The sequence below is a fragment of the Heloderma suspectum genome, chromosome 8 (genome assembly GCF_057233095.1).
Source record: "Heloderma suspectum isolate Gila_16-S chromosome 8, 16-S_ref, whole genome shotgun sequence".
In the NCBI taxonomy this organism is placed as follows: domain Eukaryota; kingdom Metazoa; phylum Chordata; class Lepidosauria; order Squamata; family Helodermatidae; genus Heloderma; species Heloderma suspectum.
This window is the reverse complement of record NC_139465.1, coordinates 38,142,438-38,168,071: the sequence shown is the minus strand read 5'-3', so window position 1 is coordinate 38,168,071 and position 25,634 is coordinate 38,142,438. Positions and strand designations below refer to the sequence as shown.

The 25,634-nt window shown below is 45.9% G+C and overlaps 1 protein-coding gene across 1 annotated transcript in view; it reads right to left on the bottom strand.

The window, feature by feature from the left end:
* Positions 1-474: 474 nt before the first annotated feature.
* LOC146339034 (galanin receptor type 1-like) overlaps positions 475-25,634 on the bottom strand; it is a 50,868-nt gene continuing 25,708 nt past the window's right edge. Inside the window, exon 3 of the mRNA XM_084812893.1 lies at positions 475-833. Within this exon, the coding sequence (XP_084669019.1) occupies positions 516-833 (318 nt within the window). The 3' untranslated portion in view covers positions 475-515. The remainder of the gene's footprint in view (positions 834-25,634) is intronic.

Below are 25,634 nucleotides of genomic sequence, written 5' to 3'. Positions count from 1 at the left end.
CCTTTAGAGCTGTGGATCCGTAGCAGCAATTTTAACAGACATTCTTGTGCTGATGTGTCCTCCTTCACCACCGTTGGCCTTATTCTCTGTCCTTCATGCTCAGCAGGGGACGATCGTTCTATTTCAGCATGCAGCAACTAAGATCACATCCCCTTCATACAATGTCAGAAGCATCTTAGAACACAGTCCCTCTTAAAATACAACTGGACCAGCTGTGCAAGATGGCCCCAACGGCGGCAATGAGGAATGGATGGCTCATGTGACCACCATTAACACAACTGATGAGATGTCCAGATCAAGTCTGCTTTTCCTAGATGAATCTGTTTCTCCACACCTTTGTGCTCTCTTCTGTTTGCTTCTTTCTCTGACAGTGGCATCTTCCCCAACCTGGTGCTCTCCAGATGTTTTGGACTACGACTCTCAGTGTTCTTGACTATTGGCCATGCTGGGAGTTGACGTCCAAAACATCTGGAGGGCACCCAGGTTGGGGAAAGCTTTGACTTCCAGTTCCCAATTCACATGTTGGTTGTTGAGTGAGTGCTGGAAAAGTTCTCCATGCGGATCCTCACCAGCTTCTCCGGGGGGGCCGGCTGGAGGAGGAACTTGCATGTGAAGACTTGCCGGCAGGCTTTGCGGAAATTCTCCGACAGGAAAGCATAGATGATGGGGTTGATGCAAGAGTTCCCATAGGCCAAGCAGTGAGAGATGATGCGGAAGATGAAGGACACATTGTTCAAGGGGAACTGCCCAAACTCTGCCCACATGGTTATGATGTGGTGTGGAAGCCAGGAGATCAGGAACACAGCAACCACAAGCAACACCGTCTGTGCTGTCTGGTGTGGGGAAAAGCACACAGTGATTAAAAACCCAGTCTGTGCAAAATGTGGCCTCAGTATTACATAGGATTGCTAGTAAATTTCAACTTAAATACAGATTGAGCCAAAATTTGGAGTTCCACCCTTGTGGAATACTGTTCTGAACTTGTGGGCAAATATATAGGAATCTGCACTGCTTCCTTTGCAAGCAGTGTAAATGGTTAATGTTGTTCTCACCCGTGCTTAATTCACTTGCAGTTGCACTGCAACATGGCTTATATAGTCTTTTATACAGATTTGAGTCTACCCACCCCCATAACTCTCCTATCCTCCCCATCCTATGGCTCATTCCGTAATATATATATTGCAATAGACATTTCTATTTTTAAAAAAACAATCACCATCAATATATATATACAATCTCTAACATAGATGTGGTCCTGGTGAATGTATAAAATAGTCTTCCCCAACCTGGTGCCCTCTGGATGTGCTGGACTATGACTCCCACAATTCCCAGCCAACCTGGCCATGCTGGATGTGGATGATGGCAGTTGTAGTCCATCTGGGACAGCTTGGGTAGGCTAGTATAAACTCATTGTCACTTGCTCTTTCTAACCACCACCCCCATCCCAAAGTACTCAACTCAGACCCCTCCAGGTGAATTGCCCATCTTGAGAACCAACCATTAAGCATTAAGAAACAGGCATGTTCTTTTGTCTGGTCTTCTATCAACCATTCACAGTTATGACGTTCGCAACAGTACACACATTTCTTTTGTCTGACTGTCATCTCTGGCCAAGGAGGTTGTACAAGTTTTTGAAACACCACCCAAACCTACAAAAAACAGCGGTGGCACCAGCCCCTGGAATTCCTCAGTCAGTTGCCGGGGTTGCACTGATGGGATTATTTAGTAATGATGATGCCTGCTGTTAGAAAGGCAATTAGCAAAGAAAAAACAAAAAGTCAAAGCAGAATAAGCGTTTACCAGTCCCACATGCACACTGGCTATCTTATAACAAAAGAAGACCATAACCTGCTTTAGTGAAGAAAGGTAAAATCAGTTTACTCACAAATGTTCTTGCATAAATATGCTGGTACCTTGTAGAGTTTCACAAAAAGTTTGTTCAGTACATTTTGCATTCCATTACACCGGCAGGAGCAAGTCAGCAAACACACGTGCTCCCAGCAGTGGTGGAAGTCCGAGAAAGAGAGGGGGAAGGAAGGGGAGGAGCAAAAGGAAGAAATTACAGGAAACCACACTGTAGGCAATAGAGATCCTAAGGCTAGCTGTGGTCAAAACTCCCATGAATTAACTAACTGCAACACTACCCCCTTCCAGTAACTTGCAGATGAAGTTGAAATATTCCCAGCATGCACTGCCACTGATACCTGCTCTGTGTTTGGTGATGATCCGCCTTCTTAAATTTCACACAGTGCTCTGGAGCACCGGATATTGCATCACCCTGGGGCATTGTCGGGAATTCAAATAGTGTCCTCCTACCGGGAACTGCCATTTTAAATTCCCCCAATGCCCTGGAGCAATGAGACAGCAGTGGACCCATGGGATTGTGGGAAATTCAAAACGGTGATTCATAGTGGGTTCCATTGATGTAAGGCTCTTTCTTGAGGTCCACCCTATAGCCACCCTTGGCAACACTGCTGATGAGAACAAAAGGGGGGGGTGAGAGGGAGATGCCAAAGCAGGGTTCTCCTGTTTCAACTGTCTTCAACTCTTTATTATCTGTCTCCCATTTTAAATAAGACAAAACTCCAAATCCCAAAACACAGAGAGCAAGAACAATATTCACAAAATAAATATGCAAAAGGCATTTAGCAAGAACTTTGTGCATGCTAAATACAATATGTGTTGCATCACCCGTTCCACAACAGAATATTATAAAGAAATAATAGTGAAAAGTCCAAAATGGTCAGAAGATGCTCATTAAATGATGAACCTTGATCTGTGGACTTTTCACCACTTGATGAATGTCCTGATCCTGAGCATGTAAAGTGTGTAAAATTGCTCTAGTTTACTGGAGTGCTTGACCAAGTGGAGACTACTTGTCTCTTATAAACCACTTTGGGCATACATGACAAACACCCCATTAATTAGTGTCACTGTCAGACAGAGAATATAATAGGTCTATTTTCTCTGTACATGTCAAAACAAGGACAATAAATTGCCTTGTTGTCTCTGCTTTTGCTATCATTTCTGGCAACAAACACAGCTAGTGTTTGCTAACAGCTAAAGGTCTAAGAACTATGCACCACAGACACCTATCTTGGCACCAGCTAGGCTCCCTGTACCTCCTGATTTTTATCATCCATCCATCCATCCATCCATCCATCCATCCATCTATCTTTGTTACTGGAAGGCTGGCACGGTGCAAAGCGAAATGCTACCTTCTTACACCATCTTTATTTGGGTTGAAAAGAGTGGTTGTGTGTTTTGAGAGGACGTTGTGGGTGCTCTCACAAACTGTCTGCAATGGGAGAGCTTGCCCATTCATAAAAGGGCTGCCATAGTGGATGCGGCCAATCACAAAACACTCATTTCCCCAGAAGACAAACTGGTGAGACTAAACGGGAAGTCACTTGCTTGACACAGAGGTGGGGTCTGATCTCCGAAACACAAAAACCCTCTCTTGAACCCAATTAAAGATGGCACAGGGAGCCTGATGATATCTGGAAATCTCAAAAGCTTGCACTTTTTGGTAATCTTTTGGTAGGCCTAATAAAAGTATTACACCAGATGTAAGGAGCATGGGCACCAATGAACCTCTACACACCTGTCCAGCCCCTCTCACTTAATTTTTTAAATTAGCACACTTTTTTACCAGCAGCTGGGACGCTGTGAAATAGATTTCTGTTAGTGCTGAAAACTACCCATTCAAAGGGGTTGTTTAGTGTGTTGGGGTCTCAGCCCCCACCTCTGCCTTGTACCCAGTTCTTTGAACAAATTACTTGTGCTTTGCCACGCCTGCCGTGGCAGCCATTTTGTGTTTGTTTATTTATTTATTGCATTTATACCCCGCCTTGTTTCCTCTTGCAAGGAACCCAAGGCGGCTTACATTATCCTCCTCCTCTCCATTTTATCCTCACAACAACAACCCTGTGAGGTAGGCTGGGCTGAGAGTCTGTGACTGGCCCAAAGTCACCCAGTGAGCTTCCATGGCCGAGTGGGGACTAGAATGTGGATCTCCTGGCTCCCAGTCCAACACTCTTGCCACTACACCACACTGGCTCTCACACCACACTGGCTGTCATGTTGGTGCCCAGGAGAGTTTCTCAAATTGCCAATTGTCCCCAGAGATCGAAAAGGTTGCCTACCCCAGTATTATACTAATCTGGATTTTGGACATTTAACACTGGTTCCTCTTGGGTGCTCACAATTACTTCCCCAGGTCTCAATCTGATTTATCACCCAAACATTGCCACACAGGTGCAAATCTCACATCGGTCCTTCCAGTGCTAAAGTGCTTTTGGAAATAGACCCTCATTACGTTGCTCTTGGTTACCTCCATGAAGCCGAGTATTTTCTCTCAAATGCACTCTCTGTTTGTTGCAAAAAACATTGAGTCATTTCAAGCTGAATAGATATTCAATGACATTTGTTTCGATAATTCTGAAAAGTAATTGCAGAACAGCTTACAGAGAGAGAGAAAAGTGGGACGCCTGAAGAAAGATGGTCCGCTGTTAGAGACCCTATAGGAGCTGCCAGCAACTGAAAGGCCAAAAATCTCTGGATGAAATTACACTCAAGCATAGGCAAATGCCAAATTTGTGTTGGCTGAGGTGATGTGAATCTTGGGGCAGAGGGGAATTTTTTAGGGAAATATTGTATGGAAGTGCCTACTGATTTGCCGATTCCCCCACCCCCAACCGCTCCCCAGCCAATGATAAAATAATGAAGATGGAAGGGGCCTTGGGCGTCACCTAGTCCAGTGGCAGCTGGTGGCTTCTATTTCAGGGGGCTGTGAATCTATTCTGGGTTTTAGTCAGAAAGAGCCAGAACTCTAAAGGAGCTATCCAAGGTGCTGAACCTATGGGGGGGAGTTCAGCACCTTAGATGGCTCCTTTAGAGTTCTGCCTGGTTCCAGCTAAAACCCAGGATGGATTCACAGCCCCAATGGAATCGGAGCCACCAGCCTCCACTAATCTAGTCCACCCACCCTGCTCAATGCAAGATCAGCAATACAGAATGCAATTGCAGCATCCCTGCCAGATGGTCATCCAGCCTCTCCTTAAATATCTCCTGCCACCTCCCAAAGCATAGGGATGGCAGAACCAGCCATTTTCGAGCTCGCCTAAACTCTCTGAAAATCACTTTGAAGCTCAGTTTGGCTTGCTCCCACAAGTTCGGGAATGTGCGAACGGTTTTTGAAAAAAAAATGCTCTCCTGTTCACGTTTCAGCGTTGCGAATGGAGGCAAGTTTGGATGATTTGCTCACCGAAATGAAATATTCACCAGGGATGTACGAATTACTTCCCTGCTGTTCCAGCGGGGGGAGGGTCCGCGGGGGGGAGGCAATCCGTCCCTCCCCCCAGAATGCTCACTGGCCGGCTTTGCTCCACGGCAATTCCGCGGAGTTTTACATAGCCTATCACGTCAAAGAGCAGGGACGCAAATGGCATCCGCTACGCCGGATGCCATTTGCCCTCGCAGTTTGTCAGTCCAGCCAGCGATACGGCAATGGTGACCGTATCGCTGGGGCTTCGGAGCCAGTGGCAGGCAGGATCCACCAGCGAGGACTTCACAGGGGAGGCGGAGGTAGGAGATCTGATCCTCCACGGACTTCGGGGGGCCAGATTCAATAGAATCCGGCCTCATTGGGGTCTGTGGAGGATTTCTCCGACATCCCTAAATTGTTCACACATCCCTACCAAAGCAGTGTGTTCTGCTGCTGGACAGCTCTTGCTCTTAGGAAGCCTCTCTGAACGTTCAGAGGAAGTCTGCCATCATACAATTTCCGCCCATTGGCTCCAGTCCTGCTTCTGGAGCAACAAAGAACAAGTCTGCTCCATCTTCTGGATAAGAGCCCTTTAGATATTTCAAGACCACTGCCATGTCTCCCTTAAATCTTCTCTTCTACAGGCTAAACATATCCAGCGACTGACTGAATTTATATGCCATCCAACTGCTGGGAAAATTGCAACCTTGTCTGCAAGTTACTGAAAGGGGCCCATGTTGCCGTTCGTTAGTTCATGGGAATTTTGAACGCAGCTAGCTTCAGGATCTCTATAGCTTACAAGGTGGTTTCCTGTGATTTCTTCTTTGTGCTCCTCCCCTTCCTCCCCCCACCCCACCATTGCTGGGAGCTCTTCTGTTTGCTCTCTCTCACCTGCCAGTGTAACGGAATGCAAAATGGGCTGAACAAACCCTTTTGAAACTCTGTGCTGCCCCTGCATTGTGTATACAAGAATATTTGTGAGTAAAGCTAAGGTTGCTTCTGTGCACATGGGGCTGGTAAATGCTCATTCTGCTTTGCCTTTGTTGTTTTTACTTTGTTAATTGCCTTTCTAACAGGAGGCATCATTACTAAATAATCCCATCACCCAAGATGCTTGGGGCAGTGTAATAAAAACCCGAAAATAATAAAACAATGACTCAGGGTGTAATCCTATGCATGTTTAGACTGAACTAAGTCCTACAATAAGTCCTACAACTCCCAGCTACCCCAGCAACCATGGCTGACTGATGGAGGCTGCAAGTTGTAAGACTTATTTCTGTCTAAATACGTTTAGACATAAATAAGTCCTACAATAACATATTTACAAAGGATCAGGTCTTACAATAAGTCCTACAACATGTCTAGACAGAAATAAGTCCTACAATAAGTTCTAGGACTGAAGCTGTAGCACTTATTTCTGTCTAAACATGCACAGGATTGCGCCTTTAAACAATACATACAACAATGAAAATATCACAATATTAAAATATTAAGTCATTGAAGTTAATAATCAGAGCAGCATGTTAAATATTAAATGCCGATGGAAGAGGAAGGTCTTAACCTGGCATATATACAACAAAGATGCTTTCAACCGTTCCTTGTAGGATGTAGTCTCCAAAGCTTCACCATCCTGGTCACCTTCCTCTGGGCATGTTCTGGACTTTCTCCTTCCTACCAATTCTTCTCTGCAAGTGCCCCATCCCCATATTTCCCTTATGAAAGAAAGAAAAGGTTGGAGGATCCCCCCCCCCCCCGACACACACACACAGGAAAAAACTGAAACACAAGAACCTGTCTTAAGCTAGGTTAGAGCACAATCTGATTCATGTTTAGACAGAAAAACGTCCTACAACTCCCACCTTCCTCAGCCAGCATGGCTTTAGAGACCACATCCTACAAGGAATGGTTGAAAGCGTTTTCACTGTAGATATGCCAGGTTAAGACCTTCCTCTTCCAGCAGGCATTTAATCTTTAACATGTTGCTCTGGTTATTAACTTCAATGCTTTAATATTTTAATATTGTGATATTTTCATTGTTGTATGTATTGTTTAAGGGTGAAATCCTGTGCACGTGTAGATGGAAGTAGATCCTACAGCTTCAGTCCTGGGACTTATTGTAGGACTTATTTCTGTCTAGACATGTTGTAGCACTTACAGTGAGACTTGTAGGACTTTTTTTTCAGTCTAAACAGGCATAGGATTGCGCCCTTAAAATATTCTTCCATCTCACCCAGTACTATTTACTCTGACTGGCATATCATCTGCCATGCCTCGATCTTGTTGTTGTTGTTCAGTCGTTCAGTCGTGTCCGACTCTTCGTGACCCTATGGACCATAGCACGCCAGGCCTTCCTGTCCTGCGCTCTCTCCCGGAGTGTGCTCAAGTCCATATTCATTGCATCGGTGATGCTATCTAGCCATCTCATCCTCTGCCATCCCCTTCTCCTTTTGCCTTCAGTCTTTCCTAGCATCAGGGTCTTTTCCAGTGACTTTTCTCTTTGCATTAGGTGGCCAAAATATTTGAGCTTTAGCTTCAGTATCTGTCCTTCCAATGAGCACTCAGGGTTGATTTCCTTTGACCTCCTTGCAGTCCAGGGGACTCGTAAGAGTCTTCTCCAGCACCACAGTTCGAAAGCATCGATTCTTCGGTGCTCAGCCTTCCTTATAGTCCAGCTCTCACAGCCATACGTTGCTACTGGGAAAACCATAGCTTTGATTATACGAACCTTTGTCGGCAAGGTGATGTCTCTGCTTCTTACTATGCTGTCTAGGTTTGCCACAGCTTTCCTCCCAAGGAGCAAGCGTCTTTTAATTTCATGGCTACAGTCACCGTCTGCAGTGATCTTGGAGCCCAAGAAAATAAAATTTGTCACTGCTTCCATTTCTTCCCCTTCCATATGCCAGGAAGTGATGGGGCCAGATGCCATGATCTTAGTTTTTTTAATGTTGAGTTTCAAACCAGCTTTTGCACTCTCCACTTTCACCCTCAACAAGAGGCTCTTTAGATCCTCTTCACTTTCTGCCATTAGGGTGGTATCGTCTGCATATCTGAGGTTGTTGATAATTCTCCTGGCAATCTTAATTCCAACCTGTGATTCATCCAACCCAGCGTTTCTCATGATGTACTCTGCATATAAGTTAAATAAGCAGGGCAACAATATACAGCCTTGTCGTACTCCTTTCCCAATTTTGAACCAATCGGTTGTTCCATGTCCGGTTCTTACTGTTGCTTCTTGACCCTCGTACAGCTTTCTCAGGAGACAGGTACGGTGGTCTGGTACTCCCATCTCTTTCAGAATTTGCCACAGTTTGTTGGGATCCACACAATCAAAGCCTTTAGTGTAGTCAATGAAGCAGAAATAGATGTTTTTCTGGAATTCTCTTGCTTTCTCCATGATGCAGCGAATGTTGGCGATTTGATCTCGAGTTCCTCTGCCTCTTCGAAACCCAGCTTGTACTTCCGGTAGTTCTCGGTTCACATACTGCTGAAGCCTAGCTTGTAGGACTTTGAATATAACCTTGCTGCCATGTGAAATGAGCGCAATTGTACGGTAGTTTGAACAGTCTTTGGCATTGCCCTTCTTTGGAATTGGAATGTAAACTGACCTTTTCCAGTCTTGTGGCCACTGTTGAGTGTTCCAAATTTGTTGGCATATTGAGTGCAGCACTTTAACAGCATCATCTTTTAGGATTTTAAATAGCTCAGCTGGAATACTGTCATCTCCACTAGCTTTGTTGTTACTAATGCTTCCTAAGGCCCACTTGACTTCACTCTCGAGGATGTCCGGCTCAAGTTCAGTGACCGCACTATCATGGCTATCAGGGACATTCAGATCTTTCCTGTATAGTTCTTCTGTGTATTCTTTCCACCTCTTCTTAATCTCATCTGCTTCTGTTAGGTCCCTGCCTTCTTTGTCCTTTATCATGCCCGTCTTTGCACAAAACGTTCCCTTGAGATCTCCGATTTTCTTGAAGAGATCTCTAGTCTTTCCCATTCTATTGTCTTCCTCCATTTCTTTGCATTGTTCATTTAAGAAGGCCTTCTTGTCTCTCCTTGCTATTCTCTGGAACTCTGCATTCAGTTGGGTATATCTTCCCCTTTCTCCCTTGCTTTTCGCTTGCCTTCTTTCCTCAGCTACTTGTAAAGCCTCATCAGACAGCCACTTTGCTTTCTTGCATTTCCTTTTCTTTGGGATGGATTTAGTTGCTGCCTCCTGAACAATGTGACAGACCTCCGTCCATAGTTCCTCAGGCACTCTGTCTATCAGGTCTAATCCCTTAAATCTGTTTGCACCTCCACTGTATATTCATAAGGGATATGATTTAGGTCATACCAGAATGGTTTAGTGGTTTTCCCTACATTCTTCAATTTAGGCCAAAATTTTGCAATAAGAAGCTCATGATCTGAGCCACAGGCCACTCCAGGTCTTGTTTTTACTGACTATATAGAGCTTCTCCATCTTTGGCTGCCAAAGGACATAATCAATCTAATTTCGATATTGACCATCTGGTGATGTCCATGCGTAGAATCGCCTCTTGTGCTGTTGGAAAAGAGTGGTTGCTATGATCAGCGTGTTCTCTTGGCAGAACTCTATTAGCCTTTGTCCTGCTTAATTTTGTACACCAAGGCCATGCTTGCCTGTTATCCCAGTGATTTCTTGACTTCCTACTTTAGCATTCCAATCCCCTATGATGAAGAGGACATCTTTTTTTGGTGTTAGTTCTAGAAGGTGTTGTAGGTCTTCATAGAACTGATCAACCTCAGCTTCTTCGGCCTCAGTGGTTGGGGCATAGACTTGCATTACTGTGATGTTGAATGGTTTGCCTTGGATTCGTAGTGAGATCATTCTATCGTTGTTGAGATTGTACCCAGTACTGCTTTTCCCACCCTATTGTTGTCTATGAGTGCTACTCCATTTCTTCTAAGGGATTCTTGCCCACAGTAGTAGATATGATGGTCACCTGAATTAAATTCGCCCATGCTTGTCCATTTTAGTTCGCTGATTCCCAAGATGTCGATGTTCAATCTTGCCATCTCATGTTTGACCACCTCCAGCTTACCTTGATTCATTGATCTGACATTCCAGGTTCCTAAACAATATTGTTCTTTACAGCATCGGACTTTCTTTTCACCACCAGACACATCCACAGCTGAGTGTCCTTTCGGCTTTGGCCCAGCCGCTTCACTCTTTCTGGCGCTACTTGGAAATTCCATCTCCCCTTCCCCAGTAGTATATTGGACACCTTCCGACCTGAGGGGCTCATCTTCCGGTGTCATATCTTTTAGCCTTGTGATATGTTCCGTGGGGTTTTCTTGGCAAGAATACTGGAGTGGGTTGCCATTTCCTTCTCCAGTGGACCACATTTTGTCAGAACTCTCCACTATGACCTGTCCGTTTTGGGTGGCCCTGCACGGCATAGCTTATGGCTTCACTGAGTTACGCAAGCCCCTTCGCCACAACAAGGCAGTGATCCATGAATGCCTCGATCTACCCTAGTGCTTTTTCGTGGTATTGAAATGCACTGATAACTGTGGGGCACATTACACATTCCATATACCACTTTTTTAGTGTTATTTCCCCCGTTTTATTCCAAAATACCACAACAGATGTCATTGGGTGCACGACGAGGTATAAATGCACAAGAGGAATAGTGCCAGCATGATGGGGTCGTATCAGTATGACATGAGGTGTAGATCTGGCCCTAACCCTTTTAACAGGAGATACAAGTTAACCGGAGATATCATGGACTGACTCTGGCACCTTCTCTGTAAGCCTCAAATTCAGTGAATCCAAATTGTTTTTATTGTTTTTATGATGTATGTATTATATATGTTACTGGAGAAGGAAATGGCAACCCACTCCAGTATTCTTGCCAAGAAAACCCCATGGAACGTATCACAAGGCTAAAAGATATGACGCCGGAAGATGAGCCCCTCAGGTCGGAAGGTGTCCAATATGCTACTGGGGAAGAGCAGAGGGAATTTCCAAGTAGCGCCAGAAAGAGTGAAGCGGCTGGGCCAAACCCGAAAGGACACTCAGCTGTGGATGTGTCTGGCGGTGAAAAGAAAATCCGATGCTGTAAAGAACAATATTGTTTAGGAACCTGGAATGTAAGATCAATGAATCAAGGTAAGCTGGAGGTGGTCAAACATGAGATGGCAAGATTGAACATCGACATCTTGGGAATCAGCGAACTAAAATGGACAGGCATCGGCGAATTTAATTCAGGTGACCATCATATCTACTATTGTGGGCAAGAATCCCTTAGAAGAAATGGAGTAGCACTCATAGTCAACAAAAGGGTGGGAAAAGCAGTACTGGGGTACAATCTTAAAAATGATAGAATGATCTCAGTACGAATCCAAGGCAAACCATTCAACATCACAGTAATTCAAGTCTATGCCCCAACCACTAAGGCCGAAGAAGCTGAGGTTGATCGGTTCTATGAAGACCTACAACACCTTCTAGAACTAACACCAAAAAAAGATGTCCTCTTCATCATAGGGGATTGGAATGCTAAAGTAGGAAGTCAAGAAATCACCGGGATAACAGGCAGGCATGGCCTTGGTGTACAAAATGAAGCAGGACAAAAGCTAATAGAGTTTTGCCAAGAGAACATGCTGATAATAGCAAACACTCTTTTCCAACAGCACAAGAGGCGACTCTACACATGGACGTCACCAGATGGTCAATATCGAAATCAGATGGATTATGTCCTTTGCAGCCAAAGATGGAGAAGCTCCATACAGTCAGTAAAAACAAGACCTGGAGCTGACTGTGGCTCAGATCATGAGCTGCTTCTTGCAAAATTTCGGCTTAAATTGAAGAACGTCGGGAAAACCACTAAACCGTTCAGGTATGACCTAAATCATATCCCTGATGAATATACAGTGGAGGTGAGGAATAGATTTCAGGGATTAGACCTGATAGACAGAGTGCCTGAGGAACTATGGACGGAGGTCCGTAACATTGTTCAGGAGGCAGCAACGAAATCCGTCCCAAAGAAAAAGAAATGCAAGAAAGCCAAGTGGCTGTCTGATGAGGCTTTACAAGTAGCTGAGGAAAGAAGGGAAGCGAAAAGCAAGGGAGAAAGGGGAAGATATACCCAACTGAATGCAGAGTTCCAGAGAATAGCAAGGAGAGACAAGAAGGCCTTCTTAAATGAACAATGCAAAGAAATTGAGGAAAACAACAGAATGGGAAAGACTAGAAATCTCTTCAAGAAAATTGGAGATCTCAAGGGAACGTTTTGTGCAAAGATGGGCATGATAAAGGACAAAGAAGGCAGGGACCTAACAGAAGCAGATGAGATTAAGAAGAGGTGGCAAGAATACACAGAAGAACTATACAGGAAAGATCTGAATGTCCCTGATAGCCATGATAGTGCGGTCACTGAACTTGAGCCGGACATCCTCGAGAGTGAAGTCAAGTGGGCCTTAGGAAGCATTAGTAACAACAAAGCTAGTGGAGATGACAGTATTCCAGCTGAGCTATTTAAAATCCTAAAAGATGATGCTGTTAAAGTGCTGCATTCAATATGCCAACAAATCTGGAACACTCAACAGTGGCCACAAGACTGGAAAAGGTCAGTTTACATTCCAATTCCAAAGAAGGGCAACGCCAAAGAGTGTTCAAACTACCGCACCATTGCGCTCATTTCACATGCCAGCAAGGTGATGCTCAAAATCCTACAAGCTAGGCTTCAGCAGTATGCGAACCGAGAACTACCAGAAGTACAAGCTGGGTTTCGAAGAGGCAGAGGAACTAGAGATCAAATCGCCAACATTCGCTGCATCATGGAGAAAGCAAGAGAATTCCAGAAAAACGTCTATTTCTGCTTCATTGACTATGCTAAAGCCTTTGATTGTGTGGATCACAACAAACTGTGGCAAATTCTGAAAGAGATGGGAGTACCAGACCACCTTACCTGTCTCCTGAGAAACCTGTACGAGGATCAAGAAGCAACAGTAAGAACCAGAGATGGAACAACCGATTGGTTCAAAATTGGGAAAGGAGTACGACAAGGCTGCATATTGTCACCCTGCTTATTTAACTTATATGCAGAGTACATCATGAGAAATGCCGGGTTGGATGAATCACAGGTCGGAATTAAGATTGCCGGGAGAATTATCAACAACCTCCGATATGCAGACGATACCACCCTAATGGCAGAAAGCGAAGAGGATCTCAAGAGCCTCTTGTTGAGGGTGAAAGAGGAGAGTGCAAAAGCTGGTTTGAAACTCAACATTAAAAAAACGAAGATCATGTCATCTGGCCCTATCACCTCCTGGCATATAGAAGGGGAAGAAATGGAAGCAGTGACAGATTTTACTTTCTTGGGCTCCAAGATCACCGCAGACGGTGACTGTAGCCATGAAATTAAAAGACGCTTTCTCCTTGGGAGGAAAGCTATGGCCAACCTAGACAGCATAGTAAGAAGCAGAGACATCACCTTGCCGACAAAGGTCCGTCTAATCAAAGCTATGGTTTTCCCAGTAGTAATGTATGGCTGTGAGAGCTGGACTATAAGGAAGGCTGAGCGCCGAAGAATTGATGCTTTCGAACTGTGGTGCTGGAGAAGACTCTTACGAGTCCCCTGGACTGCAAGGAGGTCAAATCAGTCCATCCTAAAGGAAATCAACCCTGAGTGCTCATTGGAAGGACAGATACTGAAGCTGAAGCTCCAATATTTTGGCCACCTAATGCGAAGAGAAAACTCCCTGGAAAAGACCTTGATGCTGGGAAAGACTGAAGGCAAAAGGAGAAGGGGACGGCAGAGGATGAGATGGCTAGATAGCATCACGGATGCAATGAATATGAACTTGAGCACGCTCCGGGAGAGAGCGCAGGACAGGAAGGCCTGGCGTGCTATGGTCCATGGGGTCACGAAGAGTCGGACACGACTGAACGACTGAACAACAACAACATTATATATGTTGCTCTGAGAGCTTTGGATATCAGACAACTCATAACTGTAATTAATTAATTAATTAATTAATAAATAATGTTGATAGGCTCACAGAAAGCTGTCTTATAACAGGTCAGAGTATTTGTCTATCTAGCCCAGTACTGACTGCACTAACTGGCAGTGGCTCTGTCAGGGTTCCACCCTTGACCTGGACCCCTTAAACAACTGCTTAAGGATCTCTTGCCTCCTAAAGTGTCCCACCTTCCTTCTTTTACCTTCCCCTTTCCAGTAACTTTAGGCAGTAGACGTGGGGTGATTGACACTCTAAACACAGGGTTTAACCACAACAATTTACTGGTAAATTCAAGCAAGCAAATCACAACGGAGGGTGCAATCCTATTGGGATAGGCAGCCGCCTCTGAACTCGGAGGCAACCGCTTATCCAATGCAGGGCAGGAGAAGCATGGAGGGGACCATTCCCTCCACACTACAGCCGCCCTGCATTTGTGGCTAGACAGCTGATTTCAGCTGCCTAGCAGTGGGAATCCAGAGCAGGGGAAGCGGCGGCTGGACGACACATTGATTGGATGTGACATACCAGCGTTTCCACCTTCCCCGCCCCGGAACGCCCCCAGGAATGCCCCGTTTCGGCCACACCGCACTCCTCTTCTGAACACCAAGTGCAGGGCCTAGAGATGGGGGAGAATTCCGCCATGGACCCCAATGAGTCCAGATTCCAAGAATCCGGCCCCATTGGGGTCCATGGAGGAACAGAACACTCACCTCCATGCCCCTCCAGAATCGGTGCGGGTTGGCTCCCTCTGTGTGTTGATCCCTCTGTGTGTTAAGGACGCCGGCTCTGCTGGTGATACAGCCAGCTGCCATTGCCGTGCCGTATCACTGGGGTAGGGTAAGTGAGTCTCTGGACGCAAATGGCGTAGTGGGTGCCATTTGCATCCGTAAAGCTGGTAGATTAGCCTAAATGCAGCTGTAAATGGCTTAGTGGTTAAGACGCTGAACTGCAGACCGGAAGGTCGGCAGGACAGCAGTTCGAGACCCAAGTGCTGCGTGACGGTGTGAGCTCCCGTCTTCAGTCCCAGCTTCTGCCAACCTAGCAGTTCGAAAGCAGGGAATTGCAAGTAGATAAATAGGTACTACTTTGGCGGGAAAGTTAACAGCGTTCCGTGCACCTCGGTGTTCAGTCATGCCGGCCACATGACCACGGAAGCGTCTTCGGACAGCGCTGGCTCTTCGGCTTAGAAATGGAGATGAGCACCACACCCTAGAGTTAGACACGACTGGTTGGGGACACCTTTACCTTTTACCAGCTTTACAGCCGCAAATGGCACCCACTATGCCATTTGCATCCCTGTTTCCCCCCATGTTTGGCTAGGCAAATATTTGTGGAGCCTATCGTGTGAACAGGGACGCAAATGGCGTAGTGGATGCCATTTGCGGCTGTAAAGCGGGTAGATTAGCCTAAATGCAGCCATTTACAGCTGCATTTAGGCTAATCTACCCACTTTATGGCCGCAAATGGTGCCCACTACGCCATTTGTGACCGGAGACTCACTCACCTACCCTACCCCAGCGATATGGCATGGCAATGGTGGCCAGCCGTATTGCCAGCTGAGCTGGCAGCCGGCTCCGCAGGATTGCCACAGAGCAGAGCTGGCCCACATGGATTCCGGGGGTGAGGGACGGATCACCTCCCCCCCCCCACGGAATCCCCGCGGACTGAAGGTAAGGGGGTTTCGCACATTCCTACCGGGGCCATTCTGAGCTGCCTGCGAGGGCAGGAGCGGGGGAAGGTTGGTTCTCAGGGAACCAACCTCAGAGCGTGGGCTCTGAGGTCGGTTCCTGGAAACCGACGTATCCTATGGCCATCTTGCCGCTGACTAGCGGCCATAGGATTGCTCCCTAAAGGTATTTACCCATTAGAGCAGAGTGATACAAAATACATTAAGAGAATATAAAAGTTGCAAAACCTAAACCTAAGTTCCTTTACCCTAGCTGTACTTAGACTTCTGCAAGCTGTTTCTTCCTGCTCCCTCTTCAGGCTCTGGTCTCCTCCACTCTGCTTTCCCAGCTTTGGTCTTTCTGACTCTCTCTTTTTATACCCTCCTCCCCACAAACCGAAAGGACTGCTTCAAACCTGAAGAAATGGAACTTAACTGGGGAAATGAAACTACTCTTCTCAGCGATACCCCCTCCCAACAAAAACTCCAGGCCTCTAAGCCTCGCTTTTTTCCTTGTTAAGCTGGGGGGGGGGACACACCTTCCATTGATACCAATAGGAAGATTGGCTCCCAAATCATTTAAGTGCCCAGCAATGCCCCTGCTGGGATGATGGGAATTGTAGCTGAACACATCTGAAGGGCACCAGGTTGAGGGAGCTACCCTAATGTCTGGCAAGGCCTGTGCTGAATGCTCTCTCTCTCTCTCTCTCTCTCTCTCCGTCACACACACACACACACACACACACACACAGTCATCTGTATCAGAATAATATGTGGCAAGGCCCGTAATTATGATATTGTTGGATGTCATATTACAGGAATAGGAGCTGAAAGGCTAATGGCTGGAGGAAGAGAGAGCAAGGTACTCAGGAGAACGTGTCCCAGATGGAAAACTGATTTTGGATTCAATACATACAGGAGCAAATTATTTTAAATTATGCCTGCCCTGCAGTAGCCAAATAACAAGAGCTGCAGAAGACTGCAATGCAAGTTCAAAACATTCTGGTTTAAAAGTGGCTGTCAGCCAGGGAAATCCAAAGTGTAAGAATCACTTGTCTGTGGGATCAGAGTTCAAGTCTTGAGTCATCCTTTCAAGACTGGTCCAGAAAGTTTGCTGTGCCTGTTCTTTGCCGATGGGAAATATGCAAAACAGCTGCCAGCTCTGACAATAGCTAACGCATAGCCTCCCTCTGACTTTACACAGATGAAAACGGGGAACTCATTGGGCTATTTATTATGATACCTTGATTACTGCATCTAAGATTGCTGCCTCAGCTTCCCTCTACTTCTGTGAGTACGAGTGAATTGTTTATCATAGTCACAGACCAATACAAGTATTTATACAAAAGAAAGATACAACCAATTAAGAGTAGTTAGAGAAAACACTACATTTTAAATATGGGGCCAATGTAATTTCCCCCCTAATTTGTACTGAAATAAGAAAGACACTTGCAATGTTCTCAGTGATATAGGATGAGTCGTCCTTCAAACAAAACCTACCCATCTCTTAAGAAGTTTGTTCCGGGGTTACCGTCTCTACATTACATGCACTCTGCTGAAGTCTGCTCCATCTGCTGGGAAGTTGTTTTCTGGACAACTCCGGAGAGTATACAATGCCCATTTGCACAGTCCCATTCCATACAGAATAGAGAGCAAAGTAGGCTGCCTTACACCGAAGGAGACCATCTCTCTCAGTATTGTCTGCACCAGACTTCACCAAGCCCTCCAGATGTGTAGTGTGGCACAGGCCCTGGTTCAGAGATTCTTTCAAACTATATTATCAGTACTTTGGCAAATACTGATCACACGTCTACTGTGTATACAGTTAGATTTCTCTTACAACCACATACCATCTAGAGCCAGTTCAATACTTCACTCTGATATGGGCAATACAGAATTCTGGTTCTTAAGAAACCCTCTCTCAGACAAGATTTGTCTTCTGGTCTTTTTACTACAAAGCATTAGCATAACAGTACTAAATACAAGAGCTTATGCATGAATACATTCAAACACATGAAACATCTAACATCATTCTAAAACAAGGCTTCTAAGAAAGAGTTGAGTAGATTTGCTAGCTCTCAAGGATAATCAATATCAAGCTTACCAGGTTGGTTTTACAGGCAACATATTAAGGAAAGCTGATCCTAAAGGACAGCTTTCACTGTTGTGTGTTCTGAGTCTCCTTCATATACTTTTTGGATGCTATAAAATATGTCCAAACTACTTTTACTACAGTTTATATCTTTTTTTATTCTTGAATTCTCTTGGAGGCATTTGATTATCGAATTTCCTAATCGAGCAGCAGGGGTAAGATCATGCAAAAATGAAAGGTTTGCTGGATCTGCCACAGTTGGACTGCAACACCTATCGCCCCCTGCTTGTTGAGGATAATGAATGGGAGTTGTAGTCCAATACATCTTTTAGGCATCGTGTTGGGCAAGGCTGCAGTACACCATACCCTCTAACATGTTTTTATTACATATTTTATTGTTGTACACCACCTTGGGAGAGCTCCTGTTCTGAAAGGCGGCCAAGAAATTTGAAAATAAATTAAATAAATACATTTCACAGATGAAATTGGGGACATGCTTTCTGAACATTCCCATTTTTACACCAAGGATCATTTCATGAGCCATATCCCCTCAACTGTCATGTGTTGTCGAAGGCTCTTTATTGCCAGCATTCGCTTATGCCACATTGGTTCCTCCTGAAACAACCTGCTCTGCATTGATTTAAAACAGAGGTCTTGAACTTCTTTCAGCACAAGGGCCAAATTCCAATTTGGAGAAGTTCTCAGGGATGGCTGGGGCCAATGGCAAAAGGGGTGGGGCCACCACCACCCCAAATTCCAGCATATTGTAGCTTAAAGCTCTTACTGTCAGTAGCTCAGCATTAGAAGAGGAATTTCAACCTTTCAGAATGGGGGAAAAACTGCCCCAAAGCCAGGAAACCAGTAGATGATTGGTAGTTGGGGGGAAGGGGTGGGGCCAGGAGAAGGCATGTGGCCATCTGGGAAACCCCAGAGGGGCAAATTGAGACCCCAGGAGGGGCGGATTTGGTGCCTGGACTTGAGGTTCCCCATCCCTGCATTAGACTCTGTAGAGGAAATTCCCCGGAAGACCTTTGTCTATCGAGGAGATAGTGTGACATGCTACAGCTGCTTCCTTTATGCCTGGAACCCCTGTGAGACCTTAAAAGCCAGGTATCTTGGGCCTCTTTTAGAGCCTTCTAGCTTCTTGGCCTGACTCCTTGTTCTTCAAACACGTTAGGATGGTATGGCCTGAGAAGGCCGGGAGGCTGTGCTCCACCTGGTAATATAGCTTATCTTTTGGGTAAGATGAAAAAATGCCTAAACATCATGAGGCTGTCACAAGAGCTGTGATTGATTGGGGAGCTGTGGGAGACAGCACATTACGGGAGACTTTGGGTAGATAAGTCCCTCCGGAGCATCGCTCAGCGGAGCTTTGGCACATGCCGGGACTGCAGAGGTGCTGTGTATCGGCCGACTGGAGTCTCTCCGCTGTCGTAATCTGGGGCCCTCGATAGTAGAACAGAAGAATAAGATATTTTGCTTAGTTTTGCTTTATAACATCATATGCTTAACTGTCATACTCTGCCTTCTATAGTTAATAAAGCTTTTTGACTCTTACTCCCTTGTGTAGTCATTGCTCTGAATCCAAGAAAGAACCTCTCTGCCTTTAGCAAAACAGACTCTTCACCAGATCAGGCTGGATTTGGCCTGCAGGCCTAAGGTTCGGCACCCCTGATTTAAAAGCTAAAACCTTTTCGTGTCAGATAGGCTAGAAAACCATCAGTGTCCTATGATCATTTGTCAGCGGTTCATGGTGCCTAGTGTCCATTGCCATGCATTTACATGGATGCACACTAGAGACAAGATGCACATTGCTCAGATTTAACTTCTACCTAGGGAAAGCCTCGAATGCTGATGGCTAACTTGCAACTCACATTAACGCAATTTTAGCAAGGCAAAACTAAGGATAAAATAGCTTCAGGGATTTAACCAAGGACGTGTGCCAGAAAAACAAGGTCTGTCCCTGGGAAACAGTAACCACTGGAGCAGATACTGTCCACAGGTCCAGGTCCAGGGTCAGCACCTGTGGGCAGCTGCGAAGCTCCCAGTGTTCTGGGAGGGCTCCACCAGCACAGCCTTGGACTTCCCAAACTGAATGGCTGGGTCTGCAAGCCGCCATTTTAACTTTCCCACAATGCCTTCAATGTCGCATTGGTGCGGAGCGCTGTGGGAAATCTAAAAAGTTGGCTTGCAGCTGTCTACCATTACTAGGGTGACCATGTGTCCTACTTTACTGAGGACAGTCCTCCATCTGAAGGGGTCTCAGAGGAGGTCCTCTGTTTGAATGAGTCCTATATTTGAAGGGCTATCCAGGCCAGGTCCGCTTGAAAGAGAAAGAACCCTAAGAAGAGAGAGCAGCAGGGACCCTGAAATTGCCCATCAGCAGGAAACTGAGATGGCACGCAGGACAATTACTCACACTCTTCCCCACTGCACTGAGCTGTATTGTCATTGTGCCTGAATTTGCATCGATACATATAAATTAATCAAAGTTACGGTTCTCCCACTAGTAACGTATGGCTGTGAGAGCTGGACTATAAGGAAGGCTGAGTGCCGAAGAATGGATGCTTTCGAACTGTGGTGCTGGAGAAGACTCTTACGAGTCCCCAGGAAAGAGCGGAGGACAGGAAGGCCTGGCGTGCTATGGTCCATAGGGTCACGGAGAGTCGGACACGACTTAACGACCAAACAACAACAAAGTATAAATCAGAATATGCACATTTTATGCAAATCTGTGTCCTCTTTTTGGATGATGCATTTCCACTTTGGGGGCCAGGTGTAAGTGGCCACCCTAACCGCTGCGACAAGGTAAGCCCACAGTTGAAGTGCCTGATTCCTATGCTAAAGGGAAGAGAAGCCATTTGTTATTTCTGGCTTCAGCCATGAAGCTGTATATGTTACCCCTGGGACGATGTGGTCTGAATTATGATCTTGACAGTAGAAGTGCAGTGCTGGCAATAAAGCTCACATCCAGCTTTCCCCACCCCACCCCCCACAACTCCCTTTTAATACAGTTAATCCCTTCATTTTTCCTCCTTGAAAGCTGTTTAAATGTTTAAAGCCAGGAGCTGAAAGAACACAGCCTCTGTGATGACGGAAGGACTCTGTCCCTGGCTTGTGCATGGATGAAAAATAAGTTCTATGTATGAGGCAAAGGCAGGGATGACCCCTTTCAGGACTGGCCCAAGACATTTCGCTGCCTGAGGCAGGAAACAGGATGGTCCCCTGCACATCCCATGCCCAGAAGCCGACTGGATTGGCAGATGAATCTGTCTTCAACGCTGATGATGGGACAGCATCTTCCATCGCACATGAAGGCAGCAGGCTAACTTCAGGGGTGCAGAGCAGGCCGCATGGCCCACTGGTCTCTCCTCCAAGAGCTTGCTGCCATCTCCCAGCATCTGCCACCTGAGGCAACTGCTTCACTCTACCTAATGGTAGGGCTGGCCCTGGCCCCCTTTTCATCCTGTGATTTTCCTTCCAAGCCATGAAATTTGGCCACCAGATTATTTTGTGTTTCAAATGTAAGCCACTCCAGAAGCACAGTTTCACCAGTAGCATTTGGCACTCTTGGGTTCACATTTCCACGGGATCAGCAGCACAATGAGGGCCAAATGAGATGAGACACCATTTGTGCAATTAGTGAATGCCTTGGACGGCTTTAAAAAAGTAAACGTTAGGTGCGGGAGTGGTGAGGGATCCAGGCCAGGATTCTTGCAGGGGTAGGGGTTTTAACCCTTAGCCTCCCGCTGCAGCACTGCTCTGGATCCATCGTGCCCCCCCTCCCCTGCTACCCACATACCTGGTATTTATATTGGAAGAAAAGCTCCCATTCACATCTATTGAAGCTTCCCCTCACCCTCATGCGAATAGAAAGTCCTGGGGGCCCCATCTAGACTGGGACCACAGCATGTGTGTGTTGGGGGTAAAGCCCCCCCTACCACCCACCTCGTACCTGCTGCTGATTTTTGAAACGCTATTTAGGGTGCCTCATTCTAATTTGACCCGGTATGTACATTTATATCTCTCATTTGTTGTTCACGGTGCGCACATTTCCCAAAATGGTGAAAGGGCAGTTGACGAGCTGGTTCTAAGTGTCTCTCTCCGCATCTTTTTGGCAGCCTGTTTTGGCCACTGACTTGAGTTGGAGGGTCCTTGTCTGCTCCCCTTCCGAGGGATTTTAAAGCAGGCAGATGAGGACTCAGTTATTCCATCATTAGGACATGAATTTGTGAATGTACCCTAGGTCTCCAAGCCAGCATGACTCACCATAACGTTTATTTATTATTTCCAGACGGGTAGCCATGTTGGTCGGCTGCACCAAAAACAACAAAGAGTCTTGTGGCACAGTTATTCTGGCCGTGGGTTAATCTTTAAGGTACCACAGGACTCTTTGATGCTTATTTATTAGAATGTGTATACCCCCCCTTTCAGTTTGTAGATCTGCAAGGCAGCTAACGACAAATGTTAAAACTACAATACCTAATAAGAACAAAGTCTCTTTCTCTCTGTCTCTCTGTCTCTCTCTCTCTCTAACACACACACACACACACACACACCACAATCAAAAAGACAAATCCAAGCAGCAAAATCAGTAAAAACATCAGTGTCAGTAATTTAGGGCTGACAATGTGGACTGGCATCCTTGGACGGATGCTGAAGCCCCTCTCATCACGGAAGGGCCTGCTACCTCTGGGCTCCTCTTTTGCTGGGATTGTTGCACTAGCTCACCTGTCTGTAGCTCAGCAGCAGAGCACTTGCCTTGCATGAAGAAGATCCATGGTTCAATCCTCGGCTTCTTCAGGTAGAGCTAGGAAAGAATCCCACCTGACACCCTGGAGAGACGCTGCTAGTCAGTGTCAGCAATACTGGGCTAGATGGATCAAGCTTCCTGTTGGGAATACTGCAACCTCATCTGCAAGTTACTGGAAGGGGGCAGTGTTGCCGTTACTTAGTTCATGGGAATGGGCCACAGCCAGCCTTAGGATCTCTATAGCCTGCAGTGTGGTTTCCTGTGATTTGTTACTTTTGCTCCTCCCCTTCCTCCCCTCCCCCTCCCCTCTCTCTCTCTCTCTCTGACCTCCTCCATTTCTGGGAGCAGTTGTGTTCGCTCCCTCTTGCTTGTGCTGGTGTTACAGAACCCAAATGGACCAAACAAACTATTCTTTGAAATTGTACGCTGTACCTGCATATTATACTCAAGACTAGATCACAAAGAAAGCTGTTTTTACCTTTCTTCACTAAAGAAGGGTGTGGTCTCCTTTTTAGCCTTGTGTGTACATGGGACTGGCATTTATTTATTTATTTATTTGCTTGCTTGCTTGCTTGCTTGCTTGCCCATCTGGCTGGTCATCCAGCCACTCTGGGTGATGTACAATAATAAAAACAGTTTAAAACAATACAATTCTACATTAAAAGCATATTTCTAAAAATACCCTAACCCACCCCAAATGCCTGCCTGAACAACCACATTTTTAATGCATAGCGGAACCTCATTAAAGAGGGGGCATGGCGGAGTTCCCTAGGGAGGGAGTTCCACAAAGTGGGGGCCACCACAGAGTGGGGGCCACCACAGAGAAGGCCCTCTGAGAGACTGGTAAATGCTCATTCTGTTCTGCCTTTTGTTTTTCTCTGCTAACTGCCTTTCTAACAGGTGGCATCAATACTAATAATTCCCATCAGTTCCTATGTCCATCCTTGAGTGCTTTAGAAGCTGCTTACTCACCTGCTTTTTTAGTACAACTAGTGGGGGCTGCCCCTCCTTGCTGCCTGCTCTCTTGCTTGTCTACCCAGCAAAGAGGAAGATCTGCTGCCACGCAGGGGTGGGGGCTTTGGAGGGGAGGTCCCACTGAGGGTCTTTCTCAGCCTCCCCCCACTGGAGCTGACACTATAGTTCATTAATAAAGTAAAGTCCCATAAGCTCTACAAAGCCAAACTGCCTTTGTTTGGCATTGAAAGGCCAATAGTGAGGAAGGGTGATGGAGCTCCCGAAGAAGGGAGTTTCACACAGTTGAGGTGCCACTGCGAAGAAGGTCCTGCCCTGTAGCCAAGCACTGTATACACATACATTCAATGATGAGTATGCACAATGCATGGCCTCTGAGGAAGATCTCCATGTTCAGGTAGTTCTGTATGGCAGGAAAGGAGAGAATGCAGTGTGTTTAAATAGTACTCCCACTAATCCTAACCTATCCTCTGATGCTGGGTGCATAAAATGAAGTGTACTGTCAGTACTGCAACCAACAGTGCTGTCGTTCAGAAACTATATTCATATATTTGTAACCCAAATGGACCAAACAAACTATTCTTTGAAATTGTACGCTGTACCTGCATATTATACGCAAGATTAGATCACAAAGAAAGCTGTTTTTACCTTTCTTCACTAAAGAAGGGTGTGGTCTCCTTTTTAGCCTTGTGTGCACGTGGGACTGGCATTTATTTATTTGCTTGCTTGCTTGCTTGCTTGCTTGCCCATCTGGCTGGTCATCCAGCCACTCTGAATCAGTATTGGAACACGGTGCATTCGGCATTTATTTTATTATTTATAAAATGAATTCACCAGTACAAGCTGGTGGTTCCTATGTCAGTGAGGCAGTGCATCCACTCTGGGCTTCAGTAGAGTTCTGACTGGTTCTGACTGAAACCCAGAGCGGATTCATTGCCCCACTGACATAGGAGCCACCAGCCTCCACTGGGATTTGCCGTTTTCCCTTAGAGCTCAGGGCAACGCCCAATGAACAATGTTCAACATACAATGAAAATGAAAAGGTTAGTAGCTTTGGCGTGGCCCATCAAGTCTTCAGAAAGGAAACTGCATGCCAGCCTTCCCCAACCTGGTGCTCTCTGGATGTGTTGGTCAATGGCCATGCTGGCTGGGGATGATGGGAATTGTATCCCAACACATCTAGAGGACACCAACTTGGAGAAGGCTGATGTATGCCAAGGAGCATCAGGCACATAAAACAGTGCTTTGACACATGAATCAGAACACCAACTAAGGTAAGTGTCTAATATTGTCAGATAGGGTGACCCTGTCTCCTACTTTACAGAGGACAGTCCTCCCTTTGAAGGGCTGTTCAGCCCAAGTCCAGTTTAAAGATAAGGAACCATAAGAAGGGAGAGCAGCAGAGGCCTTGAAGCTAAGCATAAACAGTTAGAAGCTGGGCTCACCTGGTCACAGCCTTTCCCACAATGGTGAGATGTAAAGTATTTCGATTTAAATTATAGTAATTATTTCTAAAATTGATTCTATATGGATTAGCATATGCAGATGTTATGCAAATCTGTGTCCTCTTCTGTCCTCTTTTTTTTAAAATGATGTATTTCAGGTTTTTTGACAAGGTGTAAGTGGCCACCCTAGAAAGACTGGCAGCTACGAGGTCTTTGACTCTCTTATTCCAGAGCAGTCCTCAGTAAAATTAATCCACATTCTGAACAAGAGCTGCTAACGGGGGTTTCTGGGCTCGAGAGATTTTGTTAAAAGTCTGAGGTTGCACTCAAACTTCCATGAGAGCCCTCCTTCCTCACAGAGAAGGTGTCATGGGAAGCTTGGAGGACACACCATTCAAGAAGCTAGACAACAACTTTATTGTCTCTCTTAAACAAGAGCAGAACAGCCACAGGAAATC